The sequence below is a fragment of the Talpa occidentalis genome, unplaced genomic scaffold, assembly GCF_014898055.3.
Source record: "Talpa occidentalis isolate TD23 unplaced genomic scaffold, MPIMG_talOcc4v2.1 talOcc4.14, whole genome shotgun sequence".
NCBI lineage: Eukaryota > Metazoa > Chordata > Mammalia > Eulipotyphla > Talpidae > Talpa > Talpa occidentalis.
In genome coordinates, this window is record NW_023601433.1 from 18,542,235 (window position 1) to 18,560,424 (window position 18,190).

Genomic DNA, 18,190 nt, shown 5'->3' on the forward strand with positions numbered 1-18,190 from the left:
CTGTGGAGCTGTCCGCGGCCCCGGCCACCAGCGAGGGTCCCACATGGCGCGGCAGACGTCTCCTGTCTCGCCCGCTGCTCCCCTCAGCAGTGTATTTCAGCCAGTCTGCCTGTTCCACTCCCCGCTCTGTCTCTGGTGAATCCTCTCACCCTCCCGCGCATCTGGCCTGTACCCCAGTTCTGGAATAAAAATAAACAAATCTAAAAAAATAAATAAATGAAATGAAAAGCCCCGGCAGGTCTTCACTCTGGGCTTCTCTGGCTTCCTTCTCCCTTTCTGTCCCGGCCTCTGCTTCTCTCCGCGGATATATCAACACCCCCGCAGGGCACAGGAGGGAACCCCACGACTGATAACAGTGTAGCAAATGCAGGCCCCTCAGGTGGGGGATCCTAAGGGCAGGAGCGCTGACCCGCCTGGAAACCACTTCCCCCCACTAGGCCAGCTGGAAAGACCCCGCTCTCCAGCAAAGTACCCCCCTGGCAGCCCCCCACTGCATCCCAGCATGCACAGCGGAGGTCAAAGGTCACAGGAGCTGTGACCCTTGGCACAGCCTCCCTGTGGATTCCTCCTGGAAGCTGCGGGGGGAGGGGACTGGGCACAACATCCAGTCACTGCTTTCTTGTTCTCCTGTTGAACAACTGGTCGGTCCTTCCGGAAATGGGTGTCCATTCCTCCAAGGCTGCACCCCAAGGGGGGTTCGAGCAAGGGGAGGCTTCAGGGGCTCAGAGGCCAGAGCAGGAGGACTGGTCCGAGCCAGAGTCTGAGAGCAGAGCAGATCCTGAGGGGGTGACTGGGCCCCAGCAGCTCCCCGCCTCCGCGGGGCAGCCAGAGCAGGTCCTGGAGTCCAGTGAGGGGCAGGAGCCCGACGAGAGCCAGGCTTCAGGGCCTTCCTCAGACCCACCCCGACAGCCGTCTGAGAGAGGGGATTCACTGGTCCCAGAAGCCCAGGGGCAGCAGCCCCCCCCGGGAGGCCCCGCTGCCACACCAACTGCCTGGAGCAGCCCCTCGCCCGGGGCTCCCGGAGGATGGGGCTGGCTGTGGGCTCGCACCCCTGGCTCATCCTGCTAGCGCCTCTAGTGCTGATGACTTCCTGGGCACCGGGTGGATTTACCTGCCCAGGGAGACGGAAGAGAGCCTGGAGGAGCAGGATACCCCTTTTGGAAGCCCGGCCAAGGCTGAGTGGCGCTTCGTGCAGGCACATTTCTCCACCAACGAGTCGCACCTCTTCACCCCATTTCAGTCCAGCGCTGAGGTCAACATCGCTTCCATCCTGGTGGTCTCCAACACTGCCAATCTGCTGGATCAAGTCATTTCTCAGAAATGAGTCAACTGGACGAGGCGCTGCAGACCCTGACTGCGCCCTGGGGAGATGGAACCCAGGTCCTCTACCCTCAGGTGTGTGCCAGGTACCAGAGCACCTGCATGCCCTCCAACCCACTCCTGTTCATCTGGCAGAAGAATAACAACATGGACCTGAAAAGCATCACCTTCCCTATTTACAACACCTCCGCTGCGCCCCTCTACTGGGCCGGCCTCTTGGGAGGAACCGTCCTAGGTCCTGGCGCAAGGACAAGTCGCTTACTCCTGCAAGCCAAGGCCATGCGGCTGCAGTACTACCTGAAGACCGTGGACCCCGAGGACAGCGCGCAGCCAGAAGTGGCTGCTCGAGTTCCTGGACCAAATTCACGCCATTGAAAAGCGCCTGACCTTGAAGAACATCCAGGTGCCTGGGGCTGGGTTTAGAGGGAGGAGAAGGTGGGAGGGATAAGACCTGTCCAGGGATGTGTCCACGCCTGGCTACTTGGTGGAGGCCTTGACGTGGAACCGGCTCTGCTCCACTCTCTTTGAAGCTTAAGCCAGCTTTCTTCAAGGGACACCAAGGGAAGCCGCCAGCCTAGATACTGGGTCACATTCTAGTGGGAAACACGCATTCTACACCCCAGGGGTGGGCGTGTTCAGGGCAGACATTGATCTTCAGGATTCCTTTTGGTTTTCTAGCCAGAATGCTCTCACTTCATGTCTGTGCTGTTTCTGGAGCCCCCGAAAACTTGCTTGGTGGCACTGGAATAAAAAACAAACCTTTAAGCTGAAGTTCCCTGGTGTTTTTGAAAAACACAACTAGCTCAGATTTCTCAAGTATTTTCTAGCATCCTGCCAGGCACTTCAGATGTGGAGCAAACCTGCTAATACTTTTGGCAAGGCCTGGTGAGAGACACCCTCTGGGAAAAGGCTTTGGATACCAGGCCTTGCTGAAATTATACTTTGTATTTAAATGCCAAAAGACAGCAACCTACTCGTCATTTAGAAAAAGGCAAAATTTTGACAGTTATTAATGATTACACAGTATTAGAGAAAATTGAGAATTTGTATACTCAGGAATGTTAAACATTGGATTTTTGAAAGAAATCTTAGAAAGCATGCCACGGATTGGTGGGGAACATTTTTTATTACCTTTATTTATAATCATAATTCACATATTTTAATCTTTTACTGAACTGTTACATGTTTCAATCAATAAGCTATAATATTTTGATAGATCTTGTCACTTACACACAAATATTGGAATTAAAAGTTATTTACCTGAGTGTATTTTTACGACAGGTGGTCTGCTTCACATCACTTTCTAGGAAACTGGAATTTGAGGTGACTGCTAGGTCAGTGGTCCCTTTGTTTTACACGGCATACCTTCTGATCATATTATTTGCAATCATATCATGCTACAGGTAAAAAACTTTTATTAGTTTTTAAACTTAAAAATATTTGTTGTAAGACATTTAATGTAACATGTGCCATTCTAACCATTTTAAGTGTACAGTTCACTGGCATCAATCACATCCCCACGGCTGCGTACTGTCGTGACTGTTTCCAAATATCTTTCATAACCCAAAGGAGGAACTCTGTGACCAGTGAGCAGTGGCTCCTGCTGCCCTTCTCTCCTCCAGTCCTGATTAACCTTGACTCTATTCTTTCTCTGAATTTGCCTTTCTTAGATTTTCATGTAAATGGAATCATATGTTTTTTTGTGACTGACTTATTTCACTTATCATAATGCTTCCAGGGTTTGTCCTTGTGCACATGTGACAGCTTCATTCCACTTGATGGCTCTGTGCTCCATTGTATGTGTGCTCCACAATTTGGTTATCCTCGGTCTTTTGTGGGCACTTGGAATATTTCCTTTTCTTGACAATCGTAACACTGCAAGGAACATGGTGTGCTCATGTGAAGAGAATCATTTACAAGTGGAATTGGTAGATTGCATGAGAAATCCATAGTCAGCTATTTGAAGAACCATCACATTGTTTTCCAGAGTCTACACCATTTTCGCCCCCACCAGCAGTAGATAGGGGCTCCAGTTTTTCCACAGTCTCCCTATAAACCAACACTCATTCTTTTCCCTTTTTTGGATTTTACCTTAGTTTGTGTCAAGTGGTATCTCATTGTGGTGATGATTCGCATTTCTGTAAATATCTGATCACGTTGACTGTCTTTTCAATTGTTTATTGGCCTCTTGTATATCCTCTTTGGAGAAATGTCTATCCAAGTCCTTTGCCCTTCTTATAATTGGGTTTTGTCCTTTTGTTGTTGACTCAGAGTTTTTCATTAGCCCTTTGCATATTTCAGTTATTAAGCCCCTTATCAGCTATATGACTTGCTGATATTTTCTCCCTCTTTATAGACTGTCTCTTCACTTTCTTGACAATGGCCTGTAATGATTAACATTTTTTTATTTTTTGATAAAATCCAACATATCTAATTTTTTTGGTACTTGCATTTTTGGTATTATATCTAAGTGTCCACTGACAAGTCCAAGGTTGTGCACATTGACCCTGTGTTTCCCTCTACAAGTTTTTATGGTTTTAACTCTTTTATTTAGATTATTGATCAATGTCTATTTAGTTCTGTTTATGGTATTTCATAAGGTCCCAGCATCATCCTTGAGTATGTGAAGATGCAGTTTTCCAAGAACCATTTATTGAAGAGACTTTTCCAGTTTGTTAGACTTACACTTGTCAATCAACTGGCTATATGTATAGATTATTTCTGGACTCCCAATTCTATTCTGTCAGTCTGTATGTTTATTTGCATGCTAGTACCACATTGTTTTCATTACAGTACCACTTTGTAAGCTTTGAAATCTGGAAATCTCAGTCCTGCAATTTTTTCTTCTTTTTGGAGATTGTTTTGGATATCATGGGCTCCATGCAAATTCAAGTGAATTTGAAAAGAAAAAAGGAAATTGGAATTTTAATAGAAATTGTGTTGAATCAGTAGATTGCTAAGTGATTGACATTTTAACAATATTAATCCTTCACATCAACTAAGGATGTCTTTCTATTAAATTAGGTTTTCTTTAGTTTCTTTCACCAGTGTTTTATAATTTTCAGTGTACACATCTTTTACCTCCTTGGTCAAATGTACTCTTAAGTATTTTCTTCTTTTAGATAGAATTGCTTTCTTAATTTCCTTTTGAAATTGCTCTTTGCACATAAATAGAAATACAGCTGATTTTTATAAGTTGCTCTTGTATCTTGTAGCTTTGTTGAATTTTTTGTAACTAGTAGTTTTCTTGTGGATGCTTTGAAATTTTCATATCTGTGATTATGTAATCTGTGAAATAGGATACTTATATTTCTTCCTTTCCAGCTTGGATTCTTTTTATTCTATTCCTTGACTAATGGCTCTGGCGAGCAATTCCAGCACAATGCTAAATCTGGTCAGCATCTCTAAGTTTCACTTGTTTCTGTTGTGTGTGTGTTTGTTGGTTTTTTTTTTTTTTTAGCTTTTCAGCTCCAGAATTTCTGTTTGTTTCCATTTCATTTTTTTTATATATATTATTATTTCGTTCATATATCGTGTTCCCTGTCAGTGTTCTCCTTTAGTATTCTGAGCATATTTAAGACAGTGTTTCTCATAGTATTTGTCTAGTATGCCTTCCTCCTTTCCATATTGCAAAACTACTTCCTGGGTTGGAGCAGGCACAAAGAGGAAAAGGACCAGGAAATTTCTGTCGGCACAGGTGCTGAGTATAGTCCTAATACTTGCCTTCCTTGGACTTGAATATGTGTAACTGATTTTCCTGCTAGTGCTTTTGTAGATTCTTTTGACATCTCGCCCTCCCTCTCTCTGTTATCAATACGACTATCTTGTGTTTGTTTAGCTCAGGGATTCAACACATTTGAGCATTCCATATTTTTTGGCTTGGAATGAAATCATTTGGACAATAGTAAGACCTTCCCAAGAGAGTATGGCCAAACTGAACACCATTCTATGGCAAGTAGTGGTATATTGAGTTTGTAGTCTATTTCAAATTTGACATTTTAGAAATGACAAAACTTATACCAAATATTAGATCAATTTCTGATACAATCTGGAAAGTCTTTCTCTTCTCAAACATACTTTAATTTTTCTTGTGTTTAATAGACTTCGTTATCTTTTAGAACGATGTGGCCTCCTCCCCAAACATAGTTTTCTAAATGTAGTCATTTCTAATTCAGCCCGACGCAATCAAGTTATTAGAATATTCAGAAAATTGGCCATTTTGCTGCCAGGGATGCCTCAGTTGACTGACCATTGGAATTGTTTTAGGAAAATTTTAGACACAATGATTCTGCAGCATCATTGTAAACCTACTGAGTCAAGATCTGTTGATCCAGGGTCTTAGGAAATCTAAAGTTCGATCATTCTCCGATCATTTTGATAAACTGCTTGTATCAAGTTTCTTGTAGGGTTCTAGAATATCTGCAAGCGCATTTCATCAGTCTCCTACAGTGTCCATTTTCATATCTTTCCTTCATTTACAATTATTAACAGTTGCTTAGAGAAACTCAGCACAACTACTCAAAGTAGAGTCACTGTAGCCAACAATTTACCTTCCTACCTCAGTGTCTAAAAAAAATTACACAAGGGCCTCCCTAGTGGCTCAGCGGTTGAGCGCTGGGTTGTGAAGCTGCCTGCAGCCTCTGCAGCGCTGGTTCGATCCCCGGCTGCTCCCCGGCTACCAGAGGAGGGTCCCACATGGCGCGCAGACCTCTCCTGCTGCCCGCTGCTCCCCTCAGCAGTGTACTTTGGTCCTTCTGCCTGCTCTGCTCCCCGCTCTGGCTCTGGTGAATTCTCTCACCCTCACGCGCTTCTGACTGTACCCAGTGCTTGTATAAATAAATAAATAAAAAAAATAAAAATCTTAAAAAAATAAAATTACATAAAAATGCACAAACTTGTAAAAGGGATTGAGACTAAACATGTCCTGTGTAGCTCTCGCTAATCTTTTTGTATTTGAAGTTCATCTTTGTTATGTTCTTATCTTAAACATTTATAAATTGTGTTTTCAAGAAGTATTGTGAAAGGAAAATATTCATTATGTTCAAATTTATTGTAACCAAGTGATTTACTTTTGCTCTGAAATTGTGTGTGTGTGTGTGTGTGTGTGTGTGTGTGTGTGTGTTTGGGACCCTAAATTTAACTCAAGGCACCAGCAGTTTGAGAAAAAGTGGAACACATCAATGGTGCAGAAACATTTTAATAAAAAGAAAGTTATACTATGTGAATATCGTCTGAAAAAGTATTTTCATCACATTTCGTTTTAGAATCAGTAGCTCCATTTCCTTAGTTGTCTTTCCTAGTCTTCAAACTTAGTTTCTTTTTCCTATAGAAGTCCAGAGAGACTTTTATCAATCATTTGTTTTAAAACTGTTCACATAAAATTAAAATATAAAGCCACAGGGTGTTGTCAATATTTTAAAATGTAATGTGGTTATTGTGGAGGCAAAGTACTGCATACATGCTTTCAAATGCTCTCTCTATATTCCCATTTCTGGTGGTCCAACAGAGAAACAGAAAAGTCTTGTGTTGATCCAAAAACAGTACATTTCAAAACAATTTTTTTTGCAATTAATAGCAACTTTTCTAGAACCCACTTCATCAGTAAAGGAGAATCTTGAAAATGTTTTAGCAGGATGCTTTCATGCATTTTATTAACCACATACTATCTCTGTTGTACAGGAACCCTTTAGGTTGGTGTTAATAGCTAGTTGGAATCAGGAAATGAGTGCAAAGATAATTGGATGTGGGTACTTTCTCAACGGCAGCTGCCTGCCCTTTAGTGTTGTGTTCTATTCACACACAACTCCTTGAACACTAGAGTGGAATTAACCATCTGCTGTGCTCCAGTACATGTATGTGGTTCTGAAACACCATTACGGAATTAGTGCTTGGCCAGCTGCATAAGAAGATAGTTTAATAAAAGCACAAAATGCCAACTTTTTTTCCCCTCTTTGAATTGGTATAGTGGGTCTGGGATAGTGCATGGGAATTAAAGGTCTCCAGGAGACAGGTGTAGAATGATTGCAGAAGAGATTTCAGAACAGGTCCAAATCAAGAATGTCATGAATTGATGAAATTTAAGTATGGAAGCTGCTGCCAAAAATTCATCATTTTTCCCTCCCTATTTATAGGTTTAGCTGTATACGAAACCAAATGTTTACTGCAGCCATTGGAGTGATTTCTGTTGCCCTGGCAGTGGTGAGTGGCTTTGGCCTCATGTTGTACGTGCGGGTGCCATTTGTGAAAATAGTTGCAAATGCACCATTTCTAATACTAGGTGAGTAAAGCAAATGTGAGGCTACACTATGTGTGTTGGGAAGAAAGTAGATAACAGAAAGATTTTATGATAGATTAAGTAAAAGAACTGTGCTTAGATGACTACAGATCCAAAATAAGGTGTCAGAAATGAAGACAAACATTAAATTGTGTCTTCAGAACTGGAAAAAATAAGGACCCCAAATGCGAAAGTAAAGACAATGACATGAGCAGGTAGTTCTCTCTCTCTCTCTCTCTCTCTCTCTCTCTCTCTCTCTCTCTTCTTTCTCTCTCTCTCTCTCTCACACACACACACACACAACCCTGAAAAGGGAAAATACAAGTCACTGAAAATGTAAGGGGAAAAAAATATATGACCTCTCAATCAAAGGATGCAAATTAAACCAAAAGTGAGATGCCTTATTTTCTTATTAGAATAATAAGTATTGCAAGACTGAAGCTTTTGGGGTGGTTGTATGTAATGAACCCTGTCATCTGCTAGTAGGAGAAGATTGTGAATTGGCTCATACTTACTCCAATTTTTGTATCAAATCAAAAGGCTTACAAGGGGATTCAAGGTGCATGTCTTTTACCTCTCCATTCTACTTCTAGGAATTTGTCCTAATAATTGAAAAAATGCTCCAAAAAGTAGAGTAAGTGTGTTCATTTCAGTGTGATTCAGAATTGAAAAAATAATTAAAAACAATCTACCATATCCACATGAGATTGGTGAATTCAAACATATGAAACATCTATATTCCCACCAAGAAAGTACTAGGGTTCTTTTTTCTCTGCATCCTAACCAACCTCTGTGGTTTCTGCCAGATACACATGTAGACCATTTTCACTGGTACATCCCTCTGCTTTTGATTTGCCTTTCCGTGATGATAGGTGATGTTGAACATTTTCTTCATGTGCCTGCTGGCCATCTGTGTGTCGTCTTTGGAGAAGTGTCTATTTAGCTCTCCTGTGCATTTTTGATTGGCTTGTTTTCATTTGGTTGAGTTGTCTGAGTCCTTTGTAGATCTTAGATATTAGCTACTTGGCAGGTGTGTGATGTGCAAATGTATTCTCCCATTCAGTAAGGTGTCTTTTAATTTTGATGAGGCTTCCTTTCGCTGGGCAGAAGCCATTTAGCTTATGTAGTTTCATTTGTTTATTTTTGCATTTGCCTTCCTTGAAGTTGGAGTCAAATCCCCAAAGACAGCCATGAAGGCAATATTATGGTGTATTTTGCCTGGTCGCTTTTATGTATTATATGACTGCAGATCTTACATCCAAACCCTTAATCCACTTTGAGTTATTTTTTGTGTATGGTAGGAGAGAGTGGTCTAGTTCATTTTTCTACTTGTGGCTGCCCCGTATTGCAGTACCATTTGTTGAACAGAACTTTTTTTTCCATTGTGTACTCTTGACTCCTGTTTTGTACATTAACTGTCCATAAAAGTATGGGTTTATTTCTGGGCTGTCATTTCTATACCATTGGTCTGTGTGTCTGTTTTTATTCCAATACTTTTTTTGGTCAATATTGCTTTGACTATTTGGGGTCTTTTCTGGCTCTATATAAATTTCAATTATAGTTGCTCTATTTCTTTGAAAAATTCCATTAAAACTTTAATAGGAATTGCATTTCATCTCTATCTGTCTTACTTTGGAGAAGGTGTACATGTTAACAATATTAATTCTTCCAATCCATGAGCAGGGAATATCTTTCTATTTTTTGCATCATCTTCTGTTACTTTTAGCAATACCTTATCATTTTCATTGAATAATAGATCATTCACCTCCTTATTTTTTATTTTTATTTTTATTTATTTTTATTTTTTACATCATTGTTCATTTTTGAACAATATTTGCTTCCCCCCCCATGTGTAGTCCCCATAGAGTTTCCTTCCCCAATGCACCCATGCACCATCACCTCAGTCCCCAGTGCTCCTCCCTCCCTCTGATCCCTCTCCTTCCTCCTCCCCTGCAGGATGTCTCTAATTTAAAATTGTGTCTTTGTTTTGTGCTGTTATTATTTTTTTACGCTGATGTCTTATTGGGTTCCCCTATATTCCTGCTTTTAGTGAAACCATCCGATATTTTTCTTTTTCCTTCTGGTTTATTTCACTGAGCATAATTCCTTCTAGATCCATCCATGTTGCTGCAAATGGCATGAGTTTATCTTTTTTGATTGCTGAGTAATATTCCATTGTGTATATGTGCCACCTCTTCTTAGATCATTCACCTCTTTTGTTAGGTTTATTTCTAGGTATTTAATACTTTTCGATGTTATTGTAAATGAGATTGTTTTCCTGAGGGCTTTCTCTTGTAGTTCATTATTTGCATATAGGAATTCAACAGAATTTTGCATGTTGATTTTGCAGTCTCTCACTTCCCTGATTGTTCGAATATTTTGTAAAATGTAGTGTTTAGGTTTTTCTATATGTATTATCATGTCATCTATAAATAGTGATAGTTTGACTTCTTTGTTTCCAGTTTGGGTTCCTTTTATATCCCTCTCTTGCCTAATAGCTCTAGTACCTCCAATACTACGTTGAACATAGGTGGTGATAGTGCACATCATTGTTGTGTATCTGAAATCTTGTCCTATTTTCGCCCTGAGTATGTTACCTGTGGGTGTGGTATAGATGCCTTTAATCTGTGGAGATATGTTCCTTCTACCCACTTGTACTAAGAGTTTTTTCTTACTGAGTCTACCTAGAAGTTTTCTATCTTATTTTTTTCCCTAAGTTCCAGCTGCTCATTTCATTAATTTTTTAAATTAAAAAAATTTCTTAAGATTTATTTATTTATGCATACAAGGGGGGGTACAGGTCAGAGGTGTAGGGGGATGAGAAGATTCACCAGAGACAGAGCAGGGAACAAAACAAGCAGACTGACTGAAATACACTGCTGAGGGGAATAGCGGGTGAGTCAGGAGAGGTCTGCTGTGCCATGTGGGCAACTCCCTGGCTGAGGATCGAACCCATGGCCCAGTAGCTGCAGATAGCTTCATAGATTGTGTCTTACCCTTGCACCACCAGGGAGACACTCAATGATTTTTTTTAAACTGTCATTTTAACTTCTATGTCATTTATTTCCACTGTGATTTTTATTATTTCCTTCCTTCAACTAGCTTTTTTGCTAATTCTTTCAGGTAATGTTAGCATATTTATTTGAGTTCTTTCTTATTTCTTCTTGTGTGCCTGTGTTGCCGTGTACTTCCCTTTTGGAACTGTTCTTGATCCTGGCCAGAGGTTCTGATAGGTTGTGTCTTCAGTTTCTGTTGTCTTCAGGTGTTTTTTAAATTTCTTCTTTGATTTCCTCATTAACCCAATAGTCACGAGTGTTGTGCTTTATAGTCACCACATACTCGGGGTTTTTCCCACTTTCTTTTTGTGCTTGAATTCTATTTGATACCATTGTGATCAGAAAAGTTACCTGACAATGATCTCAAACTTCATGAATTTATTGACACTTGTTTTGTGACCCAACATGTGATCCACTCTGGAAAATGTTCCATGTGACCTTCAGAAGAATGTGTGCTCAGCTTTTGGGGAGTGTCATTCTCCATAAATGTCTGGTGGGCTCAAGCGGTCTATTGCTCACTTAAGGCTATTGTTTCCTTGTCGATTTTCCCTCTGGTTGATCTGTCTTTGATGTAAGTGGGGTGTCAAAGTCTTCTACCATCATTGTGTTGTGGTCAATGTCTGTTTTTAGGTTTATTAAATAGTTGTCTTATATATTTGGGTGCACCTTTGTTTGCTGCATGTATAGGGATGGCATATTGATCCTTTCCTGATGTGTTGCTCCATTAATCACTATGGAGTGACCATTCTGCCTCTTGTTCCCTTTTTAACTGAAAGGGTTTTTCTTTGTCTGATGAAGTATGTCTGTCGCTGCCTTTTTGAGGGTCCCATTCACTTGTAGAATTTTTTTCCAGCCATTTGCTTTGAATGTGTTTATCTTCTGAACTCACATAGGTCTCCTGGAGACAACAAGAAGTTGGATTTGTTTTCAGATCCAACCATCCTTTCTGTGCCTTTTGCTTGGCAAGTTCATTCCATTCACATTTAAAGTGATTATTGATATAAAGGTATTAGCTACAGTAATTTTTTCTTTAGTTTTCTGTTCTATAGTTTAGTTTCTTGTGGCTTTTCTTATCTGAAATTCAGATAGGAGTTTTCTTTTCAATAATTCTTGAGGAGGAAGTCTAGTGATAGCAAACTCCTGCTTTCATTTGTCTGTGAAGGCCTTATTTTCTCCCTCACATCTGAATGAGAGTCTTGCAGGATATGTATTCTTGGCTGGCAGTTTTGATCTTTGAGTGTTTCGAATACATTATTCCATTCTCTCCTCGCTGGTTGAATTTCCTCAGAGAATTCAGACGTAAGCCTGAAGAGGGTACTTTTATAGGTTATCTGCATTTTCTGCCTGGCTGCCTCCTACATTCTTTCTTTGCCTTGAACTCTTTCTAGTTTCCTTACTGCGTGTCTTGACGTAGGTCAACTTCAGCAGGGGACCTACCTTGGTGGATTTGCTTCTAGGCCCTGAGGTCTGCCAAGGGCTACTTCCCGGAGTGCCTCCTGCGCCCCACTAGTGATCACTGATGTCTGCACCAATGCCTGCTGTGGCTGGTCTGCTTCCAGTCCTGCCCTGGCTCACTGAGAACTGCCAAGGCCTGCTGTCAATGGGGCTGCTTCCATGAGCCACTGCTGAGCTCACAGATCTGCACCACTGTCTGGGGCCTGGGTGGTGGGTCTGCTTCAGGACCCAGTCTGGAGGCTTGCTGAGGTCTGCCAAATGTTTCCGTGTAAGCGCATTGCCAGTTGTGCCTGGCCACTGGGGCTCACCTCACTGCCCAGGCAGGCTACCTGCTTGGCCTGTTCCACTGCTTGCTGGGGTCTCCCTCCTCTGGATGGGCACTTAACTTGTGCTGTAATTGTCTGTTTTTCCTTCAGGAGTCATTGGCTTTGTTCTGTTGCAATCTAGTTTGAACACATGGAGAGGGTGAGCCCAGCATCTTTACTCTGCTGCCATTTTGCCTCTTTGACATTGTTTTTTAAGTGAACTTTCTATGCCTTTATTTTTGTTACTTCTAGGACCCATATGAGATGAATGTGATTTCTCTCTGTTTTCCCGAAAGGAAAACATGATATCCTTTTTCAAATTCCTTTTTTCCTGCATTGTTCTATTGTGTGTTCGCCAACATGGTGTTTCTCGAGCTCATCGATTCTTTCCATTGCTTCTGTTTGTCTGCTACTGAGGCCCTCAATGAATGTTTTTCATTCAGCTATAGTGTTTCAGACTTCTGTGATTTCTAACTGTAGCCACCTCATATTGCTTTGTTTGTATTCTCGTGCTGGCTCATGTTCTCTGTTATTGGAGTTCCATGGCTTTGTTAGAACTTTTGCCCTAAATCTATGTCAGTCATGTGCTGCAGTTTTGCTGGAATGGGGCTCCCATCTTTCGTTTTCCCCTCCAACATTTGTGATCTGTTCGTCTGTCCCCTCGTTTTTAATTTTGATGGGTTGTAGTAGGGATAGACTTTCAAATCGTTGTCTTTTCCCCTGTTGAAGTAACGAGAGAACTGGTCCTTATGATGGGGCAGAAGGTACAGTGAGTGCCAGGGCAGTGGGGCACCAAAGAATCACCCCAATGAATGCCAGGAATTCAAGCTTCCTACTGTGCTGTGGATACCAGAGGTGGTGCTGGGAAGTGCTCTCCAGTTCTTTTTTTTTTTTTTTTATAGAGGCATGTTTTATTTATTTGTTTGTTTGTTTATACATGCACTGGGTACAGTCAGAAGCGCGGGAGGGTGAGAGAATTCACCAGAGCCAGAGCGGGGAGCAGAGCAGGCAGAAGGACTGAACTACACTGCTGAGGGGAGCAGCGGGCGGCAGGAGAGGTCTGCGCGCCATGTGGGATCCTCCTCTGGTGGCCGGGGAGCAGCTGGGGATCGAACTGGCACTGCAGAGGCCACGGGCAGCTTCGCAACCCAGCGCTCAACCGCTGCGCCTTATGAGGGGCAGAAGGTACAGTGAGTGCCAAGGCAGTGGGGCACCAAAGAATCACCCCAATGAATGCCAGGAATTCAAGCTTCCTACTGTGCTGTGGATACCAGAGGTGGTGCTGGGAAGTGCTCCCCACTTCTTTGCCCACTTCTCAGCCTTAATGTCCTTTATGGCTTCATGCTCACGCTAAGCTGTTCTTGAGCGCTTGAGCTTGAGCTTGAGCACTGGGCACAGATTGCAGCTGAGATGGGCTCACAGGCAGGGAGTTCTCTTCTCTTTTGACACTCAAAGCCTTATCCTGGGGTGTGAGTGCCTGTCATTAGCAGGCACTGAGCTCTGGTTTACCAGGATTCCTTTGTTGTTTTGGCTTTAGCCACAGGTTGGGGTGGCGATTTCTCTGAATATCCCAGTCTCGAGTAGTAGCCTTTCCTATGGGGAGACGCAGGTGACCTGACTCAGCTCTCCCTGTTGAGAGGTCAGGATCCAGCTGTTCTATACTGTGAGCCTCCACTCAAGCCAGTAATGCTCATGCTGAACCCCCACCCCAAAGCTTTCCAGTTCCTGGCTGTCAGCTTGCTGACTCCCTTATTCAGTGCATTGCCAGGTGTCAGGAGTCCCTGATATTGCTGTGTGTTAAACCCACAACTGTAGGGGTTTCTTTTTTTTTTTTTTTAAGATTTATTTATTTATGCATACAAGAGCTGGGGTACAGGCCAGAGGTATGGAGGGGTGAGAGGATTCTCACTGACTGAAGTACACAGGCACACTGACTGAAATTCACTGCTGAGGGGAGCAGCAGGTGAGTCAAGAGAGGTCTGCTCGCCATGTGGGTTGCTCCCTGGCCAGCCAGGGGATCGAACTCGTGCTGCAGATTCTGAGGATTGCTTCACAGGCTGTGTCTCAACCCCTTGCGCCACCAGGGAGGCCCAACTGTAGGGGTTGTTGCATAGCATGTGCCCACCCGCCACGAGTTGTGCTGCCCCAATCTCACTACACAGAGTTTGCTTCATGTTTTCTCTCCCTTGGGACTGCTACTCCTCAGATATGCTGTGGAGGTCTGTTTTTCATTCAGGGGTTTTGGGCTTTGCTCTATTGCAATCTAGTTTTGTGTATCTGGAGAAGATAAGGCCAGCTTGCTAGATTCAGCTTGGGAAGTTTGAATGACATTATCTGGATATTAAAAACAGAAGAGGAGGAAAACTAGTGTGTGCATGCTTGTAAATGACACGGTGTCTCCTCGCAAGTCATATTGCAATGATAGACTGATGCTGTTGGTGTTCAGATAGGTTCAGTAACAGAATGTTGGCTGAAAGTGTTTGTGCATTTCTGTGAAATGGCTTATGAGAGAAAATGGTCTCTCAAGTAATCTAGTGGAATCAGGAACAGACTGCTAATCCTGCTTGAACTAACACGCATCCACCAGGTTTCCTGATCTCAACACTGAGGCACCACAAATGGAGAGGAGGAGTATACTGTGCTGTGTGGAAATAATAGGAATCCGTGCGAAGCACAAGCTTATTACAGAGGGAAGAGTGCGCTCTGTTGTGGACACAGAGACAACCGATGAAAGTGTTACCTAAGCGCAGATTGTGCAAGATAAACAAAACCTGAAGGGACAAAGAATAAGACTTTAAGGGACAAAGGATCATTTCACTTAGATGTGGAATATAGGCAATCTAGACAAAGGGTCAGACAAAGACAAACTTTCAAAGCAACTCTTGAAAGCTGACCTAGAGCTGAGATAGCCAGGAAGCGGGGGGTGGGGGGGTGGGGGGGTGGGGGGTGGGGGGTGGCGGGGCAGGGTGGCAAGAGGGACAGGGAGGAGAGCACAAGGACTCTGGTGGAGGACCACGGGTGCGCTGGTGCTGGGAGAGCGAAGGTGGCCACACCTGAGGGGAGAAATCCTAGACTGTCAAAAACTCAACAAGGATGTAAAACAACGTTGCTTCATTCAAAAGAGAAAAAGGGGGAAACCTTTTGAATTATGTGATTTACACTTTCATGGATATGAATATACATTAAGATTTATTTTTTTAACAGGTGTTGGCATTGATGACATGTTTATCATGATTTCTGCTTGGCAGAAGACCAACATCATGGACAGCGTACAACAGCGAATGTCTGACGTCTACTCCCATGTGGCGGTGTCCATCACCATCACCACTCCCACAAATGTCCTGGCCTTCATTACAGGGGTGATGACCTCCTTTAAGTCCGTGCAGTACTTTTGCATTTACACGGGAACAACCTTGCTCTTCTGTTATTTTTGTAACATCACCTGTTTTGGCGCCTCTATGGCCCTAAATGGTAGGAGAGAATTGGCCTGTCTGCGCTGGCTGCAAAAGTCAGAGGGAAACCCGGACCAAAATTCTTCCTCACTGATAAGATGCTGCTGCCTCCCATTTACTTCTCTTCGAACTGATGAAGAATCGAGCATCCATCCAATGAACTTGTTCTTTAGAGATTATTTTGGCCCCTTTCTCACAAACACTAAGTCCAAGTTTGTGATAGTGGTTTTATACCTTCTGTACATCGCATTCAGTATACATGGCTGTTTCCAAGTACAGGAAGGTTTAGACCTTCAACATTTGGTAAGTGACGATTCCTATATCACACCCTATTTTAACATCCATGAAGAGCATTTTTCAGATTATGGTACCATAGTGATGGTTATCATGACTGAAGCAGTTGACTACTGGCATAAAGACACTAGGCAAACATTGGGGAAATGTCTGACCACTTTTGAAAACAGAGACTATGTCATTCAAAATCTAACAGAGTTTTGGTTACAAGTATATATACAGTATATGGAAGCCAACAACTTAGCTGTAAATGACAGAGATAGTTTTATAAACAACATTCCTGGTTTTTTAGTGCATATTCCAACTTTTACATATGATATTAATATTTCATCATCACATGAGATTACTTCTTCCCGGGCCTTCATGCAGACCACAGGTGTTTCTTCTTCGCACAGTAAGAAGAACATGTTATTCCAATTAGGAAGTATTGCCAAAAGGTGTGAGATTCCCCTAATGGTGTATAACCCAGCATTTATCTATTTTGATCAATATTCTGCAATCTTAGATAACACTGTTGGAAGTGTCATTGTTGCACCCATAGCTATGTTCATTGTTTCTTTATTGTTAATTCCCCACCCATTGTGCTTCTTGTGGGTCACTTTTTCTGTTGGGTCTGTGATTGTAGGAATAACAGGTTTCATGGGATTCTGGCATGTTAACCTTGATTCCGTATCCATGATGAATCTTGTGATTTGTATAGGGTTTTCTTTTGATTTTTGTGCACATATTTCATACGCATTTGTTTCCAGTTCTAAACCCTCAGCAAACCAAAAAGCAATTGAGGCATTGTTTTTGCTAGGTTACGCAGTGTTACAAAGTGCACTGCCAACAATAATAGGAGTGTCTGTTTTATCTGTAGCAAACACATACATCTTTAGGACGTGTTTTAAGATTATGTTTCTTGTCATGGTATTGGGGGCTATTCATGGCCTAGTTTTTATTCCAGTATTCTTAACCATTTTTTGAAGATTTGTTGGAATATCCACTAACAAATCAGAGGCCAATGATAGAATTCTTGACTGCCCCAACCCAGTCTGGTAAAAATGCTCTATTAAGGATAGTTGATAAACTGAAAAGAAAGGCATGTTTCCTTGATTTGGAAATCTCATTCCAAGCAGTTCTTTAAAATATCTTGAGAAAAATTAATTAGTCCCACATTACAATATTTTTACTAAATTAGGAAGTGTTGTCATCTTTATTTTAAACTATAAAAATTGATTGAGTGTAACCAGGCATATGAAAAAATGTTCAACGTCACTTGCAATCAGGGAAATGCAAATCAAAACTACAATGAGATACCATCTCACACCAGTGAGAATGGCACATATTAAAAAAACTAGCAACAACAAATGTTGGCGAGGATGAGGAGAGAAGGGAACTCTCCTGCACTGCTGGTGGGAGTGCAAACTGGTCCAACCACTATGGAGAGCTGTGTGGAGATTCCTCAACCTACTAAAGATAGAGCTTCCATATGATCCAGCAATCCCACTCCTAGGTATTTACTCCAAGGACACAGAAACATTAAATCCAAAGAGCACCTGCACCCCTTTGTTTATAGCTGCACAATTTACAATAGCTAAGCTTTGGAAACAACCCAAATGCCCAAAAATAGATGATTGGATCAAGAAGATGTGGTACATATACACCATGGAATATTACTCAGCATTCAAAAAAGATAAACACTTGCATTTTGCAGCAACATGGATGGAGCTGGAAGGGATCATGCTCAGTGAAATAAGCCAGAAAGAAAAAGAAAAATACCGGGTGATCTCACTCATAACAGGAATCTAGAAAACCTAAATAAGGGACCAGGAAAATGAATAACTATAAAAAAGAAAAAAATCAAAATCAACAAACAACTATGAACCAGAGACATATACTTTGGGGTGGGGGCGGGGAAAGGAGGGATTGGGGTCTAAATCGGGGTTGCAATTGTATGAGGAATATAAAAATAAAAAAAAAGTTTTATTTATGCATACAAAAAAATAAGAGACACTGGAAATGTAGGTAATGAATTATAAGTTTTGTGAGAAA

At 42.0% G+C, this 18,190-nt stretch overlaps 1 protein-coding gene across 1 annotated transcript; it reads left to right on the forward strand.

The window, feature by feature from the left end:
• The first annotated feature begins 657 nt into the window (after positions 1-657).
• Positions 658-17,168, forward strand: LOC119245145 (patched domain-containing protein 3). Its single transcript, XM_054695458.1, is given in 7 exon segments — positions 658-911; positions 1,069-1,301; positions 1,304-1,643; positions 1,645-1,723; positions 2,602-2,723; positions 7,452-7,597; positions 15,615-17,168. Coding segments are annotated over 7 exon segments (2,682 nt in total). The 3' UTR covers positions 17,123-17,168.
• The last annotated feature ends 1,022 nt before the right edge of the window (positions 17,169-18,190 follow it).